General features: G+C 54.3%; 1 protein-coding gene across 1 annotated transcript; it reads left to right on the top strand.

Moving 5' to 3' along the window:
• Positions 1-1,373: 1,373 nt before the first annotated feature.
• LOC133360658 (gap junction alpha-3 protein-like) lies at positions 1,374-10,621 on the top strand. The gene is made up of 9 exons (XM_061579451.1): positions 1,374-1,442; positions 4,511-4,684; positions 5,652-5,825; positions 7,458-7,588; positions 7,960-8,107; positions 9,042-9,482; positions 9,736-9,864; positions 9,925-10,139; positions 10,582-10,621. Exons 1-9 carry the CDS (start codon positions 1,374-1,376, stop codon positions 10,619-10,621), a joined length of 1,521 nt encoding a protein of 506 aa, XP_061435435.1.
• Positions 10,622-11,561: the final 940 nt, after the last annotated feature.

Here is an 11,561-nt window from a genome sequence, read left to right as displayed (position 1 = left end):
GTCGCACCCCAAGGTGTACAGGGAATGGCTCTGACTCCCGGCCACGTAGTTTTACCCGGGCCCGCTCACCATCATGAAGGTCCTTAATGATCGTGAGCAGAGGGTGAGGGACTCCGAAAGCACGAAGAACACCCCAGAGACCAGGCCTACTGATGGTATCATAGGCCTTGACCAGGTCAATAAAGCAGAGATGTAGCTCTTGTTGGAAATCCCTACACCTCTGCTGTAACAGACGGACAGAAAATATGGCATCTGTGCAGGACCGCCCTTTCCTGAAACCGCATTGGGGCTCCGCAAGCTTCTCCTCAGCGTGCGTAGCAAGGCGATGTTGAATAATCCTTGCCAGGTCCTTTCCCAGCAGTCTCCTGCCCCGAGTAGAGGACTGTCCTCCCCTCATGGTGGCAGGAGCCAGAGCCGGTCCATCAGATCACCTGAATACCTGAGATCCAGGAAGCACCGTTACAGCTCCCGTCAGAGGAGTGGCAGCCTCTCCTCTGTAGTGAGCATTCGAACATTCCACGTGGCCACACGTAGTGGCTTTTTGTTGTTTCTGGAGGAGCCCCGAGGGTAAAGATTCAATCTCCTGGCTCTGCCAGATGGGGTTTGGCCAGGAGACGTCCTAGACGCCTGTCCCCCCAAAGCCTCCGGCACAAGCTTATTAATTAGATATTTTTCACGTGGTTTAGTGGTAATTTATTGAAGGTGGAGGGGTTACCAGCCCCTCGCACCCGTCCAAAACCCCCATTTTACCGCTGTGATGGTTACAAACGCCCTGAGAGGAAAGGCCAATCGGAATTGGCCCTCCCCCCCCACAGCACTGTCCACGACAACGTTGCCCATCCAGCACCACGGGGAGGTAGGGGCTTGCTTTTTGCCGGACTGCACACATACACACACGCAGACACTACACACGTACAGACCAGAGGTCGCAAACGGGTTTTGATTCCTTACCCGTACCCGGCCGCACCAGGGTCGCAAACGGTGACCCGTACCCGGCCGGGTACGGGTACCCATTCCCTACCCGTACCCTACCCGAAATGAGTGACAAACGGCTACTCACCAGTGACTCACGGCCTACCCGTACCCGTACCCTACCCGAAATGAGTGATAAACGGCTACTCACCAGTGACTCACGGCCTACCCGTACCCGTACCCGGCCGCACCAGGGTCGCAAACGGCTACCCGTACCCGTACCCGACCGGGTACGGGTACGGGTACCCGGGTATCGGGTAGGGTACGGTTATTGGGTACCCGGTTGCGACCTCTGGTACAGACACACATCTCGTTTTGCGATCGTACGTCCGTGGTGTTGACTGACCGCGTGTCGCTTGTCCCCGGGTGGAGGCAGCAACGCGGCGTTGTTGTGCTGGACGATGGGCGACTGGAGTCTGCTGGGCAAGCTCCTGGAGAATGCTCAGGAACACTCGACGGTGGTGGGGAAGGTAGCTGATGCCGCTTCACCCTGAACAACAACAACAGCCCGGCACAACAACCATGAACAACAACAACAACAACCCGGCACAACAACCCTGAACAACAACAACAACAGCCCGGCACAACAACCATGAACAACAACAACAATTCCACACAGCAGCAACCCGCACAACAACAATCCCGCACAACAACAATCCCGCACAACAACAACCCCGCACAACAACAATCCCGCACAGCAACAATCCCGCACAACAACAATCCCGCACAACAACAACCCCGCACAACAACAATCTCACACAACAACAACCCGGCACAACAATCCTGCACAACAACCCTAAACAACAACCCCGCACAACAACAATCCTGCACAACAACAACCCCCACATAACAACAGCCCGGCACAACAACCCTGAACAACAACAACCCCGCACAACAACAACCCCCACACAACAACAGCCCGGCACAACAACCATGAACAACAACAACAACCCCACACAGCAGCAACCCCGCACAACAACAATCTTGCACAACAACAACCCCACACAACAACAACCCCACACAACAACAACCCTGCACAACAACAACTCCGCACAACAACAACCCTGCACAACAACAACTCAGCACAACAACAATCCCGCACAACAACAACCCCATCGTTTGGTTGACAGCGAACACGCGGACAAAAGGAAATGCCGGTGTAACAGGCCGTAGTATACCCCCAGGCTGTAGTATACCCCCAGGCTGTAGTATACCCCCAGGCTGTAGTATACCCCCAGGCCGTAGTATACCCCCAGGCCGTAGTATACCCCCAGGCTGTAGTATACCCCCAGGCCGTAGTATACCCCCAGGCCGTAGTATACCCCCAGGCCGGAGTATACCCCCAGGCTGTAGTATACCCCCTTGCCGTAGTATACCCCCAGGCCGTAGTATACCCCCAGGCCGTAGTATACCCCCAGGCCGGAGTATACCCCCAGGCTGTAGTATACCCCCTTGCCGTAGTATACCCCCAGGCCGTAGTATACCCCCAGGCCGGAGTATACCCCCAGGCCGGAGTATACCCCCAGGCTGTAGTATACCCCCAGGCCGTAGTATACCCCCAGGCTGTAGTATACCCCCAGGCCGGAGTATACCCCCAGGCTGTAGTATACCCCCAGGCCGTAGTATACCCCCAGGCTGTAGTATACCCCCAGGCCGTAGTATACCCCCAGGCTGTAGTATACCCCCAGGCCGGAGTATACCCCCAGGCTGTAGTATACCCCCAGGCCGGAGTATACCCCCAGGCTGTAGTATACCCCCAGGCCGGAGTATACCCCCAGGCTGTAGTATACCCCCAGGCCGGAGTATACCCCCAGGCCGTAGTATACCCCCAGGCTGTAGTATACCCCCAGGCCGGAGTATACCCCCAGGCTGTAGTATACCCCCAGGCCGGAGTATACCCCCAGGCTGTAGTATACCCCCAGGCCGGAGTATACCCCCAGGCTGTAGTATACCCCCAGGCCGGAGTATACCCCCAGGCCGTAAAATACCCCCAGGCCGTAGTATACCCTAAGGCCGGAGTATACTCCCTTGCCGTAGTATACCCCCAGGCCGTAGTATACCCCCAGGCTGTAGTATACCCCCAGGCTGTAGTATACCCCCAGGCCGGAGTATACCCCCAGGCCGGAGTATACCCCCAGGCCGGAGTATACCCCCAGGCTGTAGTATACCCCCAGGCCGTAGTATACCCCCAGGCCGGAGTATACCCCCAGGCCGTAGTATACCCCCAGGCCGGAGTATACCCCCAGGCTGTAGTATACCCCCAGGCCGGAGTATACCCCCAGGCCGGAGTATACCCCCAGGCCGTAGTATACCCCCAGGCCGGAGTATACCCCCAGGCTGTAGTATACCCCCAGGCCGTAGTATACCCCCAGGCCGGAGTATACCCCCAGGCTGTAGTATACCCCCAGGCCGGAGTATACCCCCAGGCTGTAGTATACCCCCAGGCCGTAGTATACCCCCAGGCCGGAGTATACCCCCAGGCCGGAGTATACCCCCAGGCCGGAGTATACCCCCAGGCTGTAGTATACCCCCAGGCTGTAGTATACCCCCAGGCTGTAGTATACCCCCAGGCCGGAGTATACCCCCAGGCCGGAGTATACCCCCAGGCCGGAGTATACCCCCAGGCCGGAGTATACCCCCAGGCTGTAGTATACCCCCAGGCTGTAGTATACCCCCAGGCCGTAGTATACCCCCAGGCCGGAGTATACCCCCAGGCCGGAGTATACCCCGAGGCTGGAGTATACCCCCAGGCCGGAGTATACCCGTGGTTTAAACGGCCTAGGCGAGATTATACCCCTCTAGGCCAAATCAGACCCCCATGATAGTCATAGTGTTGAGCGATATACACGTGAATTACTAAATGTTTCTAACATTTGTCTTTGAAACTGTAAACACATAGACTTTGATTGCTTCAACCAGAAAAACTTTAATAATAACCCTAACGCTAACCCTATCCCTATCCCTCACCCTATCCCTATCCCTCACCCCATCCCTAACCCTATCCCTATCCCTAACCCTATCCATAACCCTATCCCTAACCCTATCTCTATTCCTCACCCTAACCTTAACCTTATCCCTCACCCTAACCCTAACCTTAACTCTATCCCTATCCCAAACCCTAACCCTAAAAATGCTTCAATTGATCAAATTGAGATTCTTACTTCCATTTATACGCTTTTTAGATATCGACTGAAGTTCGTTTGAACTTTCACACGTGGCATATTCTGGCTAGGAGGGATATGGTCTGGCCCAATCGAGTTTAAACCCCCGGGGGTATAGTTTAGCCCAGGACACTTTATCCCCCCGGGTATAACTCTGGCCTGGGCCAAACTATACCCGGGTTTAATCGTGGGTAGGTGGTAATTTTAGCCTGTGACACCGGGATTTCCACAACAGGTCGAAGGACCCAAGCGGGGTCGTGGTTAGCGAGGCTCAAGCAGCAGCAGCAGCGAGGTCAAGAGGCAGACGCTTGACCCACAACACAGCGGACAACGATGGAGGTGGTGGGGGTGATGTCTCTCCCCACCCATCCCCCCAGGTGTGGCTCACGGTGCTTTTCATCTTCCGCATCCTCGTGCTGGGAACGGCAGCCGAGGAGGTGTGGGGCGACGAGCAGTCGGACTTCAAGTGCAACACCAAGCAGCCGGGCTGCGAGAATGTCTGCTACGACCAGGCGTTCCCCATCTCGCATGTGCGCTTCTGGGTGCTCCAGGTGGGACGCGTGGAGATAGATAGAGACTCATAGAGACAGACAAGGTCTCGTAGAGACTCATAGAGACTCATAGAGACAGAAAGGGATACATAGAGACTCATAGAGACTCATGTAGACTCATAGAGATACATAGAGACTCATAGAGACTCATAGAGACTTATAGAGACTCATAAAGACTCATAGAGACTCATAGAGACTCATATAGAGATACATAGAGGCTTATAGAGAGAGAAACATAGAGACTCGTAGAGACTCATAGCGACTATTAGACAGAGATGCATAGAGACTCATAGAGACAGACAGGGTTTCGTACAGATACGAAGGGCCGGGCTGCGATAACGTCTGCTACGACCAGGCCTTCCCCATCTCGCACGTGCGCTTCTGGGTGCTCCAGGTGAGACGCGTAGAGACGTGTAGAGACTCATAGAGACTCATAGAGACTCATAGAGACAGATAGAGACTCATAGAGACTCATAGAGACTCATAGAGACTCATAGAGATACATAGAGACTCATAGAGATACATAGAGACTCATAGAGATAGACAGAGACTCAAAGAGATACGTGGAGTCGCAGAGAGATTCATGGCGATAAATAGGGAAACATTGAGATACAGAGAGAATCACAGAGATACGTAGACACATAGAGATGCACAGAGACTCACAGAGACTCATGGAGACTCGTAGAGATACATGGAGGTGCAGAGAGATTCATAGAGACAGACAGAGACTTATAGAGATACATAGAAACACATAGAGACCCGTAGCGATGCACAGAGACCCATAAACATATAAGTCTCTATGCTAACAGCACTTGCCCCAACAGTGCGTTAAGGCTATACGGGGATTCTTTGCATGTCCATAGGTGCTGCTACTCGCTAACAGCACTTGCCCCAACATTCCACTAAAGGCTACACGACGGGGCTGAGGGAACACTTTGTCGTTGTCGCCCGTGCCGCGTGGCCTCAGATCATCTTCGTGTCGACGCCCACCCTCATCTTCCTGGGCCACGTGCTCCACCTGCTGCGCGTCGAGGAGAAGCGCGGCTCCATTGTGACGTCACAGCCCCAGCAGCCCCAGCAGCCCCAGCAACAGGAAATGACGTCGCAGCAGCCACAGGAAGCGACGTCACCGCCGATCGAGGTGCGCATAGAGGTCTGGCTTTAGAATCCCTTTTACTTGCAAATCCATCGCGCAGTCGTTGGCCGTGACGCGGCCGCCGTTGGACGCCATTTTGTTTTCGTACTACACCCCCCGACGCACCTCCGGTTGCAAAAGAAGTTTGACAAACGTAGACTGGGGGAAACACTACACACTACATACTACACTATACACTACACTACACACTACACTGCAATACATACTACAATGTTCACTATGCTATACACTACATACTACACTATAGACTACACTACAATACACACTACACTATACACTACGCTATACACTATACTATACACTACATTATACACTACACACTTACACGCTACATACTACACGCTACATACTACACTATACACTACACTACACACTACACTGCAATGCATACTACACTGTACACTACACTATATGCTACACACTATACATTACATACGACACTATACACTACACTACAATACACACTACACTATACACTACGCTATACACTATACTATACACTACATTATACACTACACACTTGCACGCTACATACTACACACTACATACTACACTATACACTACACACTACACTGCAATACATACTACAATGTTCACTATGCTATACACTACATACTACACTATACACTACACTACACACTGCATACTACACTATAGACTACACTACAATACACACTACACCATACACTACGCTATACACTATACTATACACTACATTATACACTATACACTACACTGCAATACACACTATACACTACATACCACACTATACACTACATTATACACTATACACGACACTATACGCTGCATACGACACTATACACAAGATACTACAAATCTACAGCAGCAGGCATCGTCAGTGTCGTGATCGAACCCACGACCTTCTGTACACCAGGTGAGGTAGTTAACATCTCCTCGCCACTGTGATGATGATGAGAGAGAGACAAAGACTCCAAATATACGGCAGCAGCAGGCATCGTCAGGGTCGGGATCGAACCCATGACCTTCTGTACACCAGGCGAGGTAGTTAACATCTCATAGCCACCGTGATGATGATGAGAGAGAGACGCAAACTCAAATAAACAGCAGCAGGCATCGTCAGGGTTGGGGATCGAGCCCACGACCTCCTGTATACCAGGCGAGGTAGTTGACATCTCATAGCCACCGTGATGATGATGAGAGAGAGAGAGAGACGCAAACTCAAATCTACAGCAGCAGGCATCGTCAGGGTCGGGGATCGAAGCCACGACCTCCTGTGTAACCGGGCGAGGTAGTTAACATATCATAGCCACCGCGATGATGATGAGAGAGAGACGCAAACTCAAATCTACAGCAGCAGGCATCGTCAGGTTCAGGATCGAACCCACAACCTCCTGCGTACCAGGCGAGGTAGTCAAAATCTCCTAGCCACCGTGATTATGATGAGAGAGAGACAAAGATTCCAAATCTACAGCAGCAGGCATCGTCAGTGTCGGGGATCGAACCCACGACCTCCTGCGTACCAGGCGAGGTTGTCAACATCTCCCAGCCACCCACTATACGTGGAGAGCGGTCGGGAGTCATCCGGTCGCTGGGTGAGCGTGGCAGCGTCGTCGTCCATGCCGTGTCGCCCGCCAGGTGCACGTGCGCATGGAGGGGGCGCTGTTGCGGACCTACGTGTTCCACGTGCTCTTCAAGACGGCCATTGAGGTGGCCTTCATCGTGGGCCAGTACTACCTGTACGGCTTCGGCCTGGAGACACTCTACAGGTAGGAGAGGAGCCGTAGAAACACGTAGAGATCACAGAGATATACAGATATACATAGATACACATGTAGACTCATAGTGATACATAGAGACTCATAGAGATACATAGAGATACATAGAGACTCATAGAGATACATAGAGATACATAGAGACACATATAGACTCATAGAGACACATATAGACTCATAGTGAAACATAGAGACACAGAGACACATAGAGACTCATAGAGATACTTAGAGACTCATAGAGATACATAGAGACACATAGTGAAACATAGATACACAGAGACTCATAGAGACTCATAGAGATACTTAGAGACTCATATAGATACATCGTCGTCGTCGCCATCTTCGTCACCGTCTCTGTGCCGCAGGTGCGCACGGTGGCCGTGCCCCAACGTCGTCGATTGCTTCATCTCGCGTCCCACGGAGAAGACCATCTTCATCGTCTTCATGCTCGCAGTGGCCTGCCTCTCGCTCCTCCTCAACCTCGCTGAGCTCTACCACCTCGGCTGGAAGAAGGTGCGGAGGTGGTGGGGGGTGGTGGTGGGTGGTGGGTGGTGGTGGGTGGTGGTGGTGGATGGTGGTGGTGGGTGGTGGTGGTGGGTGGTGGTGGTGGGTGGTGGTGGTGGGTGGTGGTGGTGGTCAGTGCACTGGCATGTTCTTCATTGCAGGCCACTGGTGGCCTAATAGTGAACACTGCACTACACTATACACTACACTATACACTACACTATACACTATACACTACACTATACACTACACTATACACTACACTATACACTACACTATACTATACACTTAACACTACACTATACACTACACTATACACTACACTATACACTACACTAGACTATACACTACACTATACACTACACTACACACTATACACTACACTATACACTACACTATACACTACACTATACACTACACACTACACACTATACACTACACTATACACTACACTATACACTACACTATACACTACACTACACTATACATTACACTATACACTACACTATACACTACACTATACACTACCTATACACTACACTATACACTACACTATACACTACACTATACACTACACTATACACTACACTACACTATACACTACACTATACACTACACTATACACTACACTATACACTATACACTATACACTACACTAGACTATACACTACACTATACACTACACTACACACTATACACTACACTATACACTACACTATACACTACACTATACACTACACACTACACTATACACTACACTATACACTAACTACACACTACACTATACACTACACTATACACTATACACTACACTATACACTACACTATACACTATACACTACACTATACACTACACTATACACTACACTATACACTACACTATACACTACACTATACACTACACTATATCCTACGCTATTGCCACCCCTCCCCGTCCCGGCAGCTGCGCCGCGGCGTCTCCACAGAGGAGGCGTTGGGCGCCGAGCTGCTGGAAGCTTCCACGGCGACCTCCAACTGGGCCTCGTCCTCGCCGAGGGGCGGCCCCGAAGACGCCGCCGCCGCCTCCTACCTGAGCTGCCCCCATTACGCCACCGCCGGCTGTCGCTCGTGCGCCGCACGCGCCGTCCGCGGCGACTTCGTGATCCCCTCGGGGATCAAGCTCGTGCCGGCCTCCGGGGCGGCGGGCGGAGTCGGCGCCAAAGACGGGAAAGGCTCCGGCGTCGACGGCCGTGACGGCGTGGCCACGGCCGGGCCGTTGCCGGCGAAGGGACCGCCGCAGATGACGCCGGGACCGCGGCCGGGCGCCGTCTCCGAGAGCACGGCACCGTCTCCGACCGCGCACCCCGTGGGGGATGTCGCGGTGGCCCCCGTGACGGCCGTCCGGGTCGAGCAGAGCTTCGGGGCTCCGATGCCTGGTGCCTTTGCCGCCTCGGCTGCTTCGCACCAGCAGCAGCTGCAGCAGCTGCAGCAGCACGAGCAGCAGCAGCTGCAACAGCAGCAGCTGCAGCAGCAGCAGCTGCAGCGGCATGCCATCTTTCACTCCGACCCGTCACCCCACACGATCATCGGGCCTTCGGAGTCGACGCTCAACTGCCTGCAGTCCGTGGCGCACTTCACTCAGGCCGTGGTGAACCCAGGGCGGCCCGCAGCCCCAGGCGGCCATGGAGTCGCGGCTCGTCCGCGAAGCCGCCAAAGTGCAGGACTACGGAGCGCCGGGCCCGGCCGGCCCACCGCAGGCCGCCAACGCGCAGGAGGCGGCGGCGTCGGTAGTGGGTGGCGGCGGCGGCGGCGGCGGCTTTGTGCGTCCCGTCGCCCACTTCACGCAGGCCGTGCTCAACTCGAGCTCGCCGCAGGGCGCGCTTGGCTTCCCGCGCGTCGCCTTCAACTCCCCGCAGCCTCTGCCGCCTCTGCCGCCTCTTCCTCCTCCTCCTCTCGCTCCGGTCGCGATGGCATCGCTGCCACCGTCGGCCGCGCCCGACCGATACGCCATCGCACGGCCCGGCGTTCAGGGACACGCGCTGGCCGCTCAGTCCAACGCAGGGTCAGGGAGCGCGGAAGCCTTCGGCCTAGGCCTCGTGCACGATCCTGCGGGACAGATCATAGTGAATACTCAGCAGCAGGAGCAGGAGCAGCAGCTGCAGTGGCTGCAGCAACCGCAGCAGCTGCAGTGGCAGCAGCTGCAGCAGCAGCAGCCGCTGCAGGCTTCACCGCAGCTGCAGGCCCGTGGCTACGGAAGGCCTCAAGCACAGCCGATGGCTCGATTCTCGCAACGGGCGCCACAGTTGTATTACCACCACCACCAGCAGCAGCAACAGCAGCAACAGCAGCAGCAGCACCAGCAGCAGTCGCAGTCAGTGTCGCAGCAGAGGCGCTCAGCCCGCACGTGCCGCCCAGGGGGTGGAAACAACGGCAGCAGCAGCAGCAGCCGGAGAGCGAGGGCCGATGACCTCACAGTGTGATGACCACGTGACGTGTTGGGGTAGGTGGGCGGGGATGGGAGGGGGGGCGACAGGAGAGGGATAAAGGAGGGGTGGGGAGAAGTGTGGGAGGAGGCTCGTGAAGGATGCTGCTGCTACTGGGCAGTTGGAGGCAGTCGCCCTCCAGCAACAACGGAGGGCGGAGGAGCGACGCTCACAACAACGAGCGGAGCACCGGGTGGCTAAAGCACAGCAAGTTGGCACAGTAGGGTGGCGGTGTTGGGGCCCCGACGGTGCGGGATGGCGAGCGGAGTTGGAGAGAGACTCGGCCCCTCCTTTTTATATCACCGTCTCCGACTCGTCACCGGTTGCCATTCGCTGCTCCGCCACCTGGAGGAAAATGGCCGCGGCTGTGCCACCGCGATTTCCTTCCCACGATGTGCCGTGGGTTCGTCGTAGCTTTCGCCCTCATTGACCTGCGGTGAGCTCGGCTGAGCTGCGGGTCACTCGAATTCAAATCCCGGTCAGGGTGCACTCAGCCCTTTGTTATCATCATCATCATTATCGCCATCATCGCTATTGTTGTCATCGTAATCATGGCCGTCATCATCTTCGTTGCCGTCAAGTTCATCCATAGTGGAGGTTGTTTTTGGGGGGTTAGAGCGCGCAAATATGAATGTGTCAATAACGACGTCAACTTGTCAGGCAAGCGTCGCCATCACACGGTATCTGCTCCTCGCTCGCTCTCGTAGAGAGAGGCAGAGATAGAAGGGGTGACGAGAGAGAGGGGTGACTACTGAGAGGAGAAACCACAGTCGAGATATCAGCAGCAGCAGCATCAGCAGCAGCCATGTGGTGAACCGGCACCAGCCATTGCCCAAGCTCTGCGATTTTCAATATACGTCATGCGCCTTTTGGCGTCATCTGGTCCAACACCATGTGAGACTAGGCTCTAAGGAAAGCTGTCTCGGGTGTGGACCAATCAACTTCAAGGACAGTGCACATTATCAGAGTTGTGTTTTTGGTTTGCATTCCGACTGCAGGTA

This window comes from Lethenteron reissneri, chromosome 69 (genome assembly GCF_015708825.2).
Source record: "Lethenteron reissneri isolate LAM-NWPU_2019-01 chromosome 69, ASM1570882v1, whole genome shotgun sequence".
Taxonomy (NCBI): domain Eukaryota; kingdom Metazoa; phylum Chordata; class Hyperoartia; order Petromyzontiformes; family Petromyzontidae; genus Lethenteron; species Lethenteron reissneri.
This window is presented reverse-complemented; position numbering and strand designations above follow the sequence as displayed.